Source organism: Vanellus vanellus, assembly GCF_965231255.1.
Source record: "Vanellus vanellus genome assembly, chromosome: 1".
Taxonomy (NCBI): domain Eukaryota; kingdom Metazoa; phylum Chordata; class Aves; order Charadriiformes; family Charadriidae; genus Vanellus; species Vanellus vanellus.
Genome location: NC_138905.1, coordinates 30,608,327 through 30,624,715, shown reverse-complemented (window position 1 = coordinate 30,624,715; position 16,389 = coordinate 30,608,327). Strand labels below are relative to the sequence as shown.

General features: G+C 37.6%; 1 protein-coding gene across 1 annotated transcript in view; it reads right to left on the bottom strand.

Annotated features, from left to right (window-relative positions):
• Positions 1 to 16,389, bottom strand: part of DOCK4 (dedicator of cytokinesis 4) — a gene marked incomplete at its 5' end in the record, with an annotated part of 257,168 nt that overhangs the window by 160,140 nt on the left and 80,639 nt on the right. The window contains 3 exon segments of the mRNA XM_082489740.1: positions 742 to 797; positions 3,195 to 3,235; positions 4,230 to 4,313. Of these exon segments, the coding sequence (XP_082345866.1) occupies positions 742 to 797; positions 3,195 to 3,235; positions 4,230 to 4,313 (181 nt within the window).

Below are 16,389 nucleotides of genomic sequence, written 5' to 3'. Positions count from 1 at the left end.
TGTGCTGAACTAAGATCACTGAAAATCAGAATTTTTTTTAGTGTCAAATATTACATCTAAAAAAATAATGTTTCTTTTAGTCAGAACATTTGAGTTTCAAACCAAAATTTTTTTAACTAATTTTAACCCATTGTTCTGGTTTTTATTAACTCTTCTAAAAATTAAAAGAGATCAGTTGTTGTACAAAACAAATATTGGCTCTTTACCACCTGAAGAAAAGATATAAAGGAAAAAAATCCCTATTCATTTACAGTTTTGGTGAAATTTTTCACCATTGAGCTGATACATTATTTGATCTGTTGTTTTTTTTTTTTTTATAAAATGCCAGCTGTCTGCCATGGTGCAGCTGCTGTCCTCAAAGAAAACAACCAATCTTAAGCAGGAGGTCAATAGCCAGCTTCTGTACAGAATAACTTCTTCTAATTGAGGCAATACCTTTTTCAAGCCAAATTTAACATCAGGAAGCAAAAACGTGCAATCTTTTTCTCTTTCCTCTAGACAATATAGACTGATATTTCCAATTGTACTCTATATCTTTTCAGAATAGCTCACTCCAATTTTACAACCATGTAGAAGTATCAGATTAGCTAAGGACAACCATTTCAACTCCTATGGCAGTAAGATGAAGTTAAGATATTATAACATAATGAAATCACCAGTTTATCTTATAAGCAAAAGGTCTTTGGTACAAGTAACTGATCGCTTATGCTTAAATATTTGAATCCAGAACATTTCACCTACCCTTTGTTCTTAACACACGCATTTTTCAAGTGAATGTAGTTGGATGGAAATATGCCCTGAAAAATAAAATAGTTCAGGTAAAACCAAAAAAACTTCCCTTACATAAGTTTGGACTACCATTTAGTACCATTTAATATGCAAAGTTGTGTTGAATTAAAAGTCCTCCAAATAATTACCAACAAACATGCATAAAAAAAGAATGCAATACATACTCAGTATAGATCTAAAGGAAACTAAGATGCCATATTCAGTAGAGTTTTAATCCTTCAATACTTCAGAAAATTAGAAGATAAACATGCATAGAACATGCAGAAGATTGCCTGAGAGCCGACTTATCCTAGATGTTTTTATTAATTATTCCCATCTTGACAAGAAATGTGAGGGGTAACGTCTTACCAACAGCATCATAAAAATAGTATCTTCAGATAGGGATTTTCAAAATAAACAAAGTTAACAAGGTTCAATAAAAATAAAGTTAAGTTAACGCAGAAAGTCAAAAAAAAAGTTTGATTTGGTGGCTACTATGCCCTGCAGCGCATGTGAAAGCTGTGGCAGATGCCTACCCAAGAGCCTCAGTGTCCTGACAGGAGCGGTCCTTTTCTAATTATTTAACGTCTCTCCACTGTTCTTTTGAATAGACAGCATTGCTGCAACAGTCACACTGCTCTTACAGCGCACTAACCTTCATAAATCAGAACAATGAGCAAAATGAAGCAACTCAGCTTCAAGCGTCTGGCTGGGAATGTAATACGCTACGGCTCGTTACTTAATGCAAGGAAGGGAAATACATATCTGTTCTCCTTTATGCGCACAGCTGCTTACAGCTTTCCTTTGCGACGATGGTGCCCCCTTTTCTTTTAACACAGACAGACTTTTGACAAAAGTGCATCTACTATGTAGGGGGAACTGCCCTTGTGAATGCTCCTACTCCTCAGTAAAGTAAAGTAGTTCAGGAGAGCATCTCCCAAGGACAGTAAGATGCACTTGTAACACCGTGCCAAAAAGCAGGATGGCTGCATATGCACACTTACTGCAGACCAGCTGCCACAGATAATTTCTTTGGGTATCAAACCTGTCAGAATAACAAGGGAAGAATCTTGACAGAGCAATACCAATAACAAGCAGAGTTACAAGGTGCTCTTATTATTTTACTTTTGGAGAGACTCCCTGCAAAAATCCAATTCAGAAAACTGTTTGCATTCACACTAGGAAAGCAGAAAATATATATCTCATTTCTTCACACATCAAGTCATGTTTAGAAAACCTATTCATAACTTCTGTCAACACATTTGACAGACCACAAAGCAAGACTGACAGCAAGCATGTGCTGAGAATTGCAACAAAAGACGCAGAAGATGCAATAACAAATCCCAACTGCTCGTGTCTTATAAATCAAATTGCAATATATATCAATGAGGTCAAAGCAGTAAACATCAGATTAGACTCTGTGGATAAATTTATCGTTCGCATTGACCCTACATACAAATCAAAGGAAATTTATGTGAGCAGAGACTGGAGCCCTAGGCACAAAATGCCAATGACTTATGATATGAGCCCCTAGAAACTTTTGAAATTAACATATATGTGCCCTATTTTGCAGCAGAAAAGGCTTGGAAATGAAGAGAGAAAAAAAAAGAGCAAAGCTTACAATGCAGGTTAAAGGAGTAACAGATGAGTTAAGATCTTTCTTCAATGGCTTTAATGAGACTAAAAACCTTAGTACTGTACGGACAAAAAAATCTTGAAATAGTTTACATATGAAAAAGCAAAATCTTTATAGTCACAGAGGCTCGTCAACAGGAGAGATGAAGAAAATAGAAAGACAATTAAGATCGGTTACACAAACATATTCAACATGAGCAAATGCTGAAATACGAATTTCATAATATTTCATGTATGAATGCAGAAAAAAATAATCAGTGAAGTCTGGATTAGAGTACTATCAGCTATACTATAACGGAAATCACTGACTACACACAAAAGAAAAATAAAACAAACCATATATTTTACATAAAAATACATATTTTTTATTCAATTGACACAATGCGTGTGGCTCCTATAAACTGTTTCCACTGGCTGCTCTAAATTAATTCATAACATCAAGAAATATAGGCACAGTCTAACCAACTTTTTCAATAGTGTTTACAATTTGTATTCTCAGTAGTCTTTTTCCTTCATCTTTACTTTCTCTGAGTTCACAATCTAAAAATCAGAAATAAAAGATAATTCACCAGAGCCTCGGATTTGTAAAGTGTATCATCCTAATACATAGGGGCATTTCAGAAATGTAATCCATGTCCAAATCTAATTAAAGCAATATCAATAATATACTTAACACTAAGCTCTAGTTTTCTTTTAAGAGTAAATATCACATACTTACATGGAAACTATAAACTTTTAAAAAGTAAATACACATTTTTGCCAAAGAATGCAAAACTGCAGTTGACCTTTACCTTAGCATTGGGGTTTTTTAAGGCAAATCCTCTGTACCATCCTGTAAAGAAAGAATATTTTGCTTTTTAAAGTATGCAAATCATTTCCATATGTAAAATAGATTTCATCTTTCCCTTTTGGACAGATATGACAATTACAGTGTTGTCAGACTGCACTCATTTAAAAGACTTTCCATACCATGAAATGTATTATGTTTAAATCAGCTCATATTCAGATGACTTAATTCACACATTTTGGGGAATTACTCTTTAACCCTGTATCCCCAAATATTTCTAACAATGTAAACCAGGTTTATTTTGCACTAGACACCACACCAGATAAAAGCAAAATATTTTCATATTCACTGTAAATATTTACAAATCATTTTTGGACATCATGCTTTAAATCTATCAATCACATTACTATACAAAATTCATAATATACCTGATTCAGAAGAAGAGATCCTATCCCTTCTGTAAGAAAATTTCTTACAAGATTAAGAGTATATAATCCTGATATGAAACCAAAAAACGCCTACACAATCCTAAATGATAAAAAACCATGTTGACAGATAAGCCTTAGGTAATGTATTAAGAAGGCAGATTATGAAAAAATTGCAACTTTATTTCTCTTACACTAGTAACGGACATTTGCTAAAATCATATTAGTATTCTCTACCTCAGAACAGAGGCAGAAGAGAATGTTTACACTGCTTTAAGATATAAACTTCTGACTCTGAATTCATTTGAAACAGTCTTGATGGCAGCCAGCCTTCCCTTGGAAATACCAAGAAAGCAGGAGAATCAAAACGAGAAATGTTATCATCTGTGAACGCTTATTAAACTGAGGGATTAAATAAAAAGAATGATCGGCAAATTAATTATTAAAGGGATTAAAGCCCATTGGAATTGTGAAAAAAAATCAAGAGGCCAGAAAGTGTCATATTATTGACTTCAAAAATGTGTTAATTTAAGAAAATAAATGAATAGTAAAGTGGTTCAAATCAACAGTATACAATAGTTCATTATCACTGGAATTCCAATCTGTGAACTTACCATCACATTTCTCTAATATCTGAACGGTGTCTCCAATCTCCAGTGATAGGCCATGTGGGACTGTCCCTCGAAAACCAGCTATTACTGAAAAAGATAGTAAGTTTCAATTATTTACACTATTAAAATATAAATTAGTATTCCTCTTGTTAATAAAAATAGTATATTAACAGGGGAAGTTAAGTGTTAGAATGAATGGGCTCACTGGAATTTAACAAGCTGTAGAAAGGATCAGAGGTTAAGCCACTTTTATAAGCAAAAAATTTAAAACACAGGACTCGGAAAAAAACCGAATCACTTACAGACTTACTATACATGAATGGAAAGCTTGTACTTGAAAGCACTGTTAGCTAGACTGTAACTACCCTGGCAGGACAGAAACTGTTCTATTCCAAATGCTCACACTAACACATACCGGACCTCAGAAGTCTGCAAGCTGAAAGCGCCAATATTTTTATTGCCATCTATACCATCCACACACCACAAAAGGAAAACGCTATTTCACATTCGCTTAATGGATGCTGTAGACCCAACACGCCATATACTCCCAAAGGTGAGGAAATGGTTAGGAGGTGAAGACCAGTAAAGCATGCTGCTCACTGAAATTCATTAAGCGCACGCGCAGTCTCCCCCGCAGCCTCCCTGAAGCCAGTGAAGCCCAGGTCATGAGACCAGGCTGGGACAAAAGCTACAGAAATGGGGTTCCCTCGCTGGAGATAAACCATGCCTCAGAAACTAAAGCAGTGATGTTCCCAAATACTTACAATGGTCAATTTTTAAGTCTTATACTGTTAGTGCTAAAAAAAATAGCCAGCTATTTTTTTCACTCGGAACCAAAATATAATACTCAAAGCTGAGAATTCTCAGGCTGAGAGGGTTGGGGGCATTCAGCCTGGAGAAGAGAAGGCTCCAGGGAGACCTTATTGTGGCCTTTCAGTACTTACAGGAGGCCTCCAGGAAAGATGGGGACAAACTTTTTAGCAGGGCCTGTTGCAATAGAGCAAGGTAATGGATTTTAATTAAAAAGGAAAGATTTAGACTAGATAGAAGGAAAATTTTTTTTATGTAAGGGTGGTGAAATACTGGAACAGGTTGTGCAGAAAGGTGGTAGATGTCCCATCCCTGGAAACATCCCTCTCAGCAACCTGATCTAGTTGAAGATGTCCCTGCTTATTGCAGGGGGGGAATAGGACTAGATAACCTTTAAAGGTTCCTTCCAACTCAAACTATTCTATGATTCTATGAAAACGCTCATTCCTACAAATTGTAAAAGATCCATTAATATTCTAGGCAACCATTCAGCTATTCAACTCTGTGCTCGCTGTTTTTCAAATTCTGAATTAAAATATTGCCTAATTCAGGCCATGAGGCCAAGCAGCAGTAATTTTGATTCTCTGTACTCTGTATTGTAATATTCTTTTGGAGCTTAATTTTGAAGTTGAAGAGGAAAACAGCCTTCTACCACTATCAGCAGGGCATGATGCACAAAATTACGTAGTGGCCTAACAGCAGTCTTGCTGCTACCAAATATCTATCCATCTAGGTAGGAAACCCCACGGCAAAGTAAAGAAAACCACCAACTCAGAGGCACGAGAACAAATCTTCACATGTAAAAGCCAAAAGGAAACCCCATGAGTGCAGATATGCCCATGAAGTAACTACTCTTCCACCAAAGGACCTGCAAGGCTTTGCATCACAAAAATCAATTTGAGTGGCTCTTCCCTGCTGTTGGGGAGGTCTCCCCGCCAGAGGCAGAGAATACGCTCAAACACAATATAACCTGTCATCCGCCACCTGTGCTTGTCACATTGTTCATCAAAGGCAGCAGGAGAGATTAGCTGTCAGCAACCATGAAAACTGAAAATTCATTTGTGAACCTTTGCCAGTAAGTTCCAGATTTTTAGAGCAAACCAATAGGATATGCTTTATACTACAGGATGGAATGTACAAAAATGTACAAAAATGTACAAAAAGTACATTTTTGCCAAATCTTTCTTCGGAATCTGAAGACTCCAAAAGTCACTGAATTCAATCATCACTTCAATCGTCTCAATCATCACTGTGCATAACCCACGGTCTTTATTTATCCCTTTGAAAAAAGCGCGCAAGATCATGTGCCTCGTCAGTCCTTAAGAGCTTGATATAACTGTCACCAGTATTTGTAGCATTGAGCTTTTTTTTTTTTTTTTTTTTTTTTTTACACCCCCCCCAAGGTATATGTATTGAATTAACATCTACTCAGTTTCATCCTACTAATACTCTCCAAGGTATTTATATGGAAATAAAATACACTGCATTAAGCACACTGAAATAAAAAGAGCTACTTCGGTTTCCCAACAATGATCAAGTACACAATTTTTAAAGAGGGTTAGTTGCAAGACAGCATTTTTACATTCAAAAGTGTGTCTAAGAGTTGAAAAAGTAGAATTTTTCATCTAATTGTTATAGAAAGATCTAAAAATGAAAACAGCTTATAGATTATGAAGAGATTAAAATAAAAACACACCCCACCCCAAATATCAATACAATGTATATTTAAAATGCTCTGTAACATCGGAATGACAGATGTCATTCTGGTCCCCTTTCTAGCTTGCAAGAAAGAAAAGTAAATTTTGAAGCCTGCCAAAATAGCACTTGCATACAACTACTGAAAAAAAATTTCAAGAATTAACAGAACTAGCATGCAAAACCAAACCAAACCCTTGTATGTTATTACACTTGTGAGATGTCTCATTTTTAAACTCCATACGATAAAGCAAATGACAGTAATTTTCTCCTTAAGAGCCAATATATCCTGTCACATTGTTATGATCCGACTTTGCTGTGACATTCCGTTTTTACTACTTAGTTACTAGATCTGTTAAAGATCTTTTTTAAGAGAAGTTTCAAAAAAAACTTTTAGGACAAAAAAAGATTGAAATCTGATACAGTGTAGAAAATAGCTAGAATTCGTTTTAGAGCACGTACAGAAGAAGAAAAAAAATGTATACCTTGAAATATCTTCTAGAAGGATGGCCTGCAGAGTACCAGAAAAAGAAAGAAAAAAATGAGGGCATCACCTGTACCACTGAGCCAGCACATTCACCTGATCAACTTGCAAAACTCTGGCTGGGTTCTCACAAAGGTCTTGCGGTGAGGTCAGGCTCAAAACAGACAGCCCGTGGTCTTTAGCGATACCACTCAAAAGAAAAGAAAGTGCACTACAGAGCGGCAGAGAATATAATGCAAAGCACAGGAATCCACGGATGAACTTATCACACAAATGTTTACTCAGCTAATTTTCTACCAAACAAGCCATGTTACAGATTTGGGACTGAGACAGTAGGTGGCTATTCATCTTTTTAGTTTATCTGTGGGGTATAAACATAAGTTTATATCCTCCCAACAGGGAGGATAATAACAAAGTTGTGGAAGGAGGTAGTTACAGTTCCACCAGAGAAGATCCCAGGGTTCACCAGAGAAGATCCCAGGGTTCAGCGAGCTAGGACAAAGGCTTCCTAACCAAGCTGTGACACAAACCGCATTGTTCGGCAGCACTTTGCAGATGCTGCTTAATTCTTTCTCCTTGTAGTAGTAAGTATATAATTAATCACTCTGTGGTGACTGTGGCTTAAGGTGTTCTCAGCCTAACTCCAGGGCAGTACACATCTATCATACCCACAGAACTGGAATTTTTATATATACAGCATTCACTGAGGCATGTGCAGCAAGTATGCACCATTTTCATATTTTCATTCTTATAACGACAGTAGCTGGCGTGGTTATCACCTCTCACTTCCATTGCAACTGGATAGCGGAGACCTTAGAATAAAAGTAGGGACAGGAGAAGAGAAATCCACTCTGAATATAGCTCACCTACCAGTACCTGCAGTCTTTGCAAATGTGATGTCTGTGTACAAATGTGATGTCCCCAGGAAGACAGATATCAAAAGCACTGACATCTAGATACGTTTTTTCATCACTGTAGTCCCTGAAGGTCATATAAATGTCCTGTTTGTGTTTCAAGCACAGGCATAGCGATAGATGCCCTCTTCAATCACCTCAACCATAGGGAGAAATGTGGAACTCCACAATAAAAGTTTGTAGGATTATTTATTTTCAGAAGTGGTTTAGAAACTGAGTTCGAATACAGCAGCTGGCTGGCGATATTAAATATTCTCTTGCTGCCAAAGGCTACTCAGAGGATACGAAAGCAAGACAACAACACAGGACACAAAAACCTAATCCATACAGAAGGTGAAATCACATGGCAAGAACTACAGTGACATGAGATATTAAAGCAGCTTTGGGTTTAATGCCAACCTTAAAATCTCTAGGGTATTGCAGGTGCAATGCATCCCAAGATATGAAAAAAAAACATTTCCGTGAGAACTATGGAGAGATAATCAGAAAGAGAAAACTGGTTATCTCATACAGGTTCAAGTTACCTCTCTGTGATTAACTGCTAAAATTAAGCAAAAGCGGTAACATTTTCATAATGTTGTTCTTCTATATTTCAATAGAACAAAGTCAGTTCTATCAGGAATGTGACATAAGACCTTACAAGACATCCTTTCTATGTGTTTCACAGTTTTTCACTACAAGGACCTATGTGAATAATTGGAAAGAGGTTTCCAATCCTTAACTTCCTATCAGATCACCATTGCAATTAGCAAAAAGAAGAGAAGGCATAATCTGATGGAGCTCTTACGTTCAGCTTCTCAAAAGAAATTTAATCTTTCTACTCTCATCTAAATCACTGCCTGTCTGTGCTCACTGTCGGGCAGTTTTACATACTCAAGTGCCTGGCCTAGAAAAAGATCAATCCAAGAACAAGGTCTTAATTAAAGCCTAAAGTAAGTTTTTTGGTGCAGGAACTCACCTTCTGCTCATCTACAGCACAGATAGCATTGCTGTTCTAAAAAATAAAACAAGACTCTTTTTCTACCTGCAATTAATGCATTCAAATCCTACACATGAGTTAGTGTTATAAAGATGCATTTGAGCCTCACCAAGAGCATGCTGGGTTTCATGGCTGGCTTGACGTTTTGTTTACGAGATGAAAACATCTCCCCACAAAGGGTGTGATGCTATATGATAGTCAACAAGCCCAACATTACAAAGGGAGACATGCACTGCACCACAGCTCCCGGCTGAGCAGCAGGACATGCACCCCCACATATAAAGGAACGAATAGCAGTAGGGGCAACATCTACAGCAACTATTAATACCTCAAAAATGAGCATTTGTAATACAAGAGCATTCTCAGGTTTCACATAATAAAAAACAGTCCTTCAACCGAAGAAAGAGGAGAGAGAAAGGATGGGGGTTAGAAAAATGTAAATTATTTTAATAATTACTTTAGTAATTACTTGGCCATATTGTGCATGCTAAATGCTGGAGTAAAAAACAGACTGCAGTTCAGTGCTCTAAGTCATGGTGCCCCAACTATCAGAGACGGCATATGAATCACACAGAAATGTAGTAAAACCACAGTGAAAAATAACAGATTTTGAGGGTGGGAATGCTGTGTCAGAGGGACCGATTTTGACAGGGAGCAAGATGCTCTGATAGAAAAGGAATTGATTAACTGGTAACAGGGGTGGGTGGCCCACTTCAAAGTTTTGCTCAGGGTTAAATTCTTAAAATTTTTATGCCCGAAATAACTGGAGATCTGCACATAAGAACTAATGAGGCAGACATTGTTGTTCCTTTCCTCCTAATAGATGACCAGAAGCTATTATTGATTCCAGATATTATCTGCTATAACTGAAATCAGGTCTTGGTGGCAAAAGCAATTTTTAAAGTTTTTATTCTGGACTTGAAGTGCCATTCTTTCACCAGATTGAGATTTTCAGGTACAACCATCTCAAGGAGTTTCTTTTCTGTTCAACAGTTGAAAAAAATAATCAGAAAAGCAGTAATAAATGAAGTTGGGGAGCTTCTAATGTTAAGAAGACAGCTTTGAGTTTAGTTAAAGTAATAATTTACTGTTGCATATTTTCTTTATGATGGAAAATTGAGCTTGGTTGTATGCAGTTTTTTAGCCGATAAGTGATCATGTATATATATAACGTTTGAGGAAGACTCTGATTCAGTGGTCTTTATTGCAGAAACGCAAAAAGCTATTCTTTCATATGTAGTCATGGATAGTAAACGTAACAGACAACTGGCACTGTAAGCTGCTGCAGAAAATGCAACATAAGAGAGAGCACATCAGGACAGACACTGCAAAAAAAATATTCATAATCCGACCAACAACTCTACCCAGGGTACTGATTGCAAACTCATTTCTGAAGCTACTGACCACTGGTAAGTAATGCAAGTATCCAGTGGTACAGCTCTTAGTATTTTGTGGCACGGGGAACTCCTGAGTCAGACATGGTATCTCTGTGTTAAACAACCATTAAGGGATTTTTTTCTATGGATTTGCCTAACCAGGCTTTACATGCATCATAATGGTAGTGTCCACAAACTCTCAGTGAGCTTTCCAGTTTAAATATGCTTCATGGAAAAAAAGTCTTCCTTTTGTTTTACAGTGCCACTTAAAATTTCATTTTATACCCCCTCGTTCTTCTGGGAAAGTTTGAATAACCGATCTCTTGTCACCCTTCCTGCACCTTAGCTGTACCTTTCCAGGATGAAGCTTTTTCTCCTCAAAAGAAGCTGAAGAACCTTTTCAGATTTCTAAATGGGCAGAGTTTTTAGAAGCATAAACACACACAGGCATACAACTTTGCTAATGCCGAATGGCCAAAGCTTACTGTACAAGGCCACCACGTGCCCTGAGCTTTGCCTACGTATGAATTGATCTGCATGGAGAGGCATGAGAGCACAGCTACACACTCGTGCTTCCAATACATGAGCTAATTCGGGCATCTGTTCAGTAATGCATTGTGCTGCCTACAGATACCCTAGGAGGCTCGCTGCAAACCAAAAACAAGCTAACGAAGACAGTGACAGAAAAGTAGGGGAAGGGGGGATCAATCTAATCTCCTTTCAATAAACACAATATATATGAATGTTAGTTTCAATAACAGAAACGATTCTTAAATCTCTCGCAGATTACTGAGGATAACCACTCTCAAATTTATATTGAAATTAAAGAATGTGAGTTCTCTCACTTGTATATGCATGCATACATACACCACAACTAAAAGGATCAAACGCATAGCTCAGATGATGACAGTCCAGGACTCCTGAGCCACATGTGGCTTTTGAACCTCTCAAGTGCTGCTCACGTGCGGCAGTCAATAGTTCTTAACAGATGACTGCTCATGTCGAATTTACCTAATAAGAACATTTATCGAACAGCTATTAATGAAAATACCTCAAGGCACTTCAAAAATCATCAAAAAAGTGTGTACCAATGTCCAAGCTTTGAAAATAGTATATAAAGTAGAATACTTATATACAACTGTTCTTCAGTCGTCTGAAAAACAAAACAAAACCATCTGGAATTCCTACTGCTAACAGAACTAACTACAGATAAGGCAAATACCAAGTCTGAAATACACAAAGGACACAGAACTGCAGCAGAATGTATTCCCTCCTGTGCTGGTCTCAACATTTGAATTCAGCAAGGTAATCGCTTTCAAATCCCCGATTACAATGCTGCCAAAAACCATAGGGCTATTCTAACATAGATAATCAGTTTAGTGTGACTGTCTGAACATTTGTCAAAACTCCCCTCATCCTGCATCTCAGCTACAAGCAGGAACCTTAGCATCCCTTTGATAATAGCCTGATCGGTTCCCCCAATGCCTATGAACATTTTTGCCAACTCTTTCCTTTGGATACCCCAGCTATTAAGCAGTGTATCTTAGGAAAGAGCATTAGATTAACAAGTGATGGCTTCCTGGGGCACCTATTCACGGTTGAGAATGGCCGCCAATCTGGAACACCAAAACTGGAATAATTCAGCATGTATCACCAGGGTCCCTGTCCTTGCAGGTATGAGATTTCACTAATTGTATTGCATCTTCTGTCAATTAGCTAGCTAAGCCCTTTCTATTTCTTGAACTCCTGCTGCACATTGTTATGTCTACATCTTGTCCCTGCTAAGAGCATTTTCTTGATTTGTGTTAGTTCTGGAACCAGGGATTTAAAAGTAAAAAGAAAATAAACAAGTCATTACAAGTCTAGAAAATCTAGTACCCCTTAGAGTCTATGAACAGATGATACAGCTCCTCCCTATGAATTTGCTCAGGAGTCTCCTTCTCTACAGAGAAGGAATGTCAGTGTAAAACCTGTCAGAGACATCACGGTAGAAGTTGAGGTGGAATCAGTACAAACAGGTACAGATTTCATGCATTCGATCAAAATATAATAAAGGAACTCATCTACATGCAGTTCAACCAGCTGGCCTCACTTACAATTCTCTAATGGAGAGCTACAGATGCAGTATCGATGCACTAAGACTGCCATCTTGAACAGTAAAAGTGGATTAAGTGTCGTTTTCCTTCTTTACTTGGAAACAGAAACAGCTTAAAAATCCAGCTAGTGGAAAGGCGTAAGTGGAAAAAGTAGATTATGTTAAGATGACATTATCTATGAGAACAACCTTCTTTAGCTAAAAATAACTGTTACTCACTATGACTTTTATTAGGACTAAGTATCTCCAAAGTTCTAAGCATATTCAAACTTTGTTAAGTAATTGCCTTAATTTTTAATAGCATAACAAAGGAAAAGAGTTATTGCTGTTTAACTCTAACTTGAAAAAAAATCCTCCTATTTCTTTCACAGCATTTGGAGAACTGAAGTTTCTGATTAAAATCAAACAAACCACCAGAGGTTTTTGTAACTTCCCGTAAGTGTCACGTATGGTAAAGAAGGCAGGTTAATGTATTCAGTGTACAAGTGCATCATCTGAGGTCCACTGAAGCCAAATGTCCCAGTTTGAGGTCAAATGGGGTATCCGTCGCTCACCCAGTGGCCGGTTCAGCCTAAACTACGACACCACCAAAGCCCTGTGATCACAGGTGCCAGATATCATGACAATTCTCCAGTGCATTTTGGACCTCATTAAAGCATGAAGTGGTGCTCACCAAAACCTCCAAAAAGTTAAATTTAAGAGACACAAAGTTCTGCATGATTTCAAATCCAGATCCATGGTGATACTTTTGTATATGCCAGAAGGTTTGGTGGCTACCTGTCATATCCCTGCAGAAACTGAATGGGAAAACTAGATGCCTCACAGAACTATAGACACAGGAGATATCTCCCAGAAAACACTTAACTGTTTTCAGAATAACAAGAAGGTGATTATTTTAAAGCAGGCCCTGAATAGATGAATATGTCCTTACAATTTAATGCTGATTTATTGCGAGAAGACCGGCTATGGTCCAAAGTGTAATGACCACACATTTCCCCATTCTTCTCTTTTCTCCCCAAAAGCATTATTACACCGCATGCTGCTCCGAATTTGGGGGGTATAATTTCACAGCCTTTAACAAACTGCAAGTATCGTTGCACAAACCTAAGCTGTAGTCTTGCGAACTGTAAAGAAAACAAGACCACTGTGCAAGCTGCAGCATTACTCTTCACCAACTACATGAGCCACCCAAGGGGAACACAGTTAGACAACAGTACCGTAGCTGAGAAACTCCATGTGTTTGGTATGAGACTGGTTTCCCCTTAGTATTTCACTGTTTACTTCCATTCAAGTAATAAACAGCATTCAAGGAAGCTAAGAAAAGCAGAGCACAAACATGCTTCACTAATACAAAAGAGACAGAGCACCCATCTCCTACAGTAAAATTTTTCTAACAGACAGGTCCATCAAATGACCTGTTTCATCAATATATGAAACACTGTACAGTTTTCTTCTATTTCCTTTGGAAGGAAACCTGTCATCTGTGGAAGACAATGAAAAAACATCACTGGAAAACCAGTGGAACTCAAAAACACATACAAAAATGAAAAAAAAAAAAAAAAAGACACATTCTGCAATTTTCAATGTCATTACTTTTCAGCTTGTCTGGCAACATTATATTTCAGATGAGTTTTAGTCTGGTAATCTGTATTTCTCTGACATTCAACCATTTAATTATAAATTTAATTTTAAATATTTTCATTTTACCACTAAGAGTTCTGTTTATTTTGACTTTAACCTACCTGCAACGTTCTCTCTAGCATTTTATAACTCAAGAAATTATTATGCCTTTGTAAGCTATGTGCCTTAACCACATTGCTACTTATAATGGATATTTATTAAATGTCAATTTTTTGCTGCACATCAAAGATTTTTGGAACGTGGTTTTAATCATGAGTAATCATTTCTTCAGTAATGAAACAAAAACCTTACCAACTTATGCAACAAGCAAATTGTGCAATTTATCTAACATTAAAAATAAACTGCAACTGTGAGCTTCTGCAGCCTGTCCTACAGGTCAGCCAATTCTCTGTAGATATGACGTTAGTATCAGAAAACCTCTTGAAAGACAGGACAGTTCGGCAAGGTGTGGAATTAAGTGAAACTAAGGAAGACAATGATTACAAATCACTTGCAAGTACCCTGGCACATGTTTTTTTAATCTTAAATGAGGCAGAACTTTGTTCATCTGGCATAATTGAGAGGCATTTCAAGTACACTGAAATACAGCTATCAGGACTTAGTAAAGCAAGACTACTTTCTCCCATGAAAATCCTCAGAGACTGCTGAACCCAAGTTTACACATCCCACTCTGGCTATAAGCTGGTTTATTGGTTGGAAATAACCACTGCACTTTTCAGCCTGATTTCAATAGTTGAGCCAGCAGGATTGAGTGTATTTAGTCCTGCAGTTTTATCACTCATCCATAATGTCCGTAAAGTTAAAACTCCAGGGATATTTAACATAATCCCACAAGTATCTTAAAATGTATAGCCAAACAGAAATGTAACAAGTGCATACACTTTTTTTTTTCCTAATCAAAGCTCTGAAAAATAAAAAAACCTACCAGGATGTATACTTTTAATGGTATCTCTGTGATGTTACACTGCACTTTCAGAAGTAGGATCCTCTTGAAAAATCAGAACCTTCACATTCTGCTCATGCTTGCTTAGGAACTGTGCCTGTTACTCCAAAATCAATGGTGAAGAGAGTTTAGGTTCTGTTGGCGGCTGCTTATAAGAGCGCACAAAAGCATGAGAAAAATGTACCCGAAAAGTATATGCAACCAATTAAGATAATGAAAATTGCTGACAAGGGGGCCATTGTTTTGTTTGATGTGATGGGGGGAAGGAAGTGTATGAGCAAACCATCCTCTTTAAATGTTTGTATTACAATTCATTGCTGCATCTGAACATTTATCTTTTTATGTATGAGTACTTCAAGAGACAAGATGATTCTTTTGGGTTTTACCACATTGGGAGAGTCCCTAAAAATAACTGCCATTGTAACAGTTTTCTCCTTACCCCTTCCTCTAGACTGGGCACAGAAGCCTAGGAATACATTTGGGAGACCACAGCTCCAAGAAAGCGTGGAAAATAGTGATGTATTTCTAAGAAATCAGTACTGGGAGATGCACATTATCATCCTGCACCCTGAAATACTTCCTGAGTGAACCTGCTCAAGGTCTTGACAAGCAAATGGGCAGTCCCAGCCAACTGGACACAGGCACTTCTTTTCTTTTAGTATTAAGGAGTTTTCCCATCATTCTCCAGATGAAAGAACTTACAGGACTCTCCTGAAACTCTTAAAAAACCCACAAGCTATAAAAACTCCATATTGTAAATAAGAAAAATGAGCAGAGATGGGTAAAAAGACTTGTGTCAGCCCAGTGTCTGCCAGCAGGTTAGGAACAAAGCTGAAATAAGCTAACCCAAATCAAGCAGATTTGCAATCTACCCTCTTAGCCCCTGTCCACGTCATTAAGTCACATTATGGACTTTTTTTGTACTGAACCGAAGTACGAAACTCACAGACTTAAAGGAAAGAAAACTGCCCAACTTCACTTGAAAGGGTCATGGACAAAGTAGGGAATGAAGGGAAATGAAAGTCACGGCAAAACCACCAGTAAAGCAGAACAGAGCCTCCTTCCGGGAGGCTGCTGCTCTGGAAGGGACTGCTCGCAGGGAGGGACTGCAAGCAAACAGCAACTCCAAGGACTAGGCTTGGCCACAGCGCCACAATTCATCAAGAGGCCCATGCCGTCACATCACATACAGCTGATATAATTATTACACTAAGTTAAAATAATTC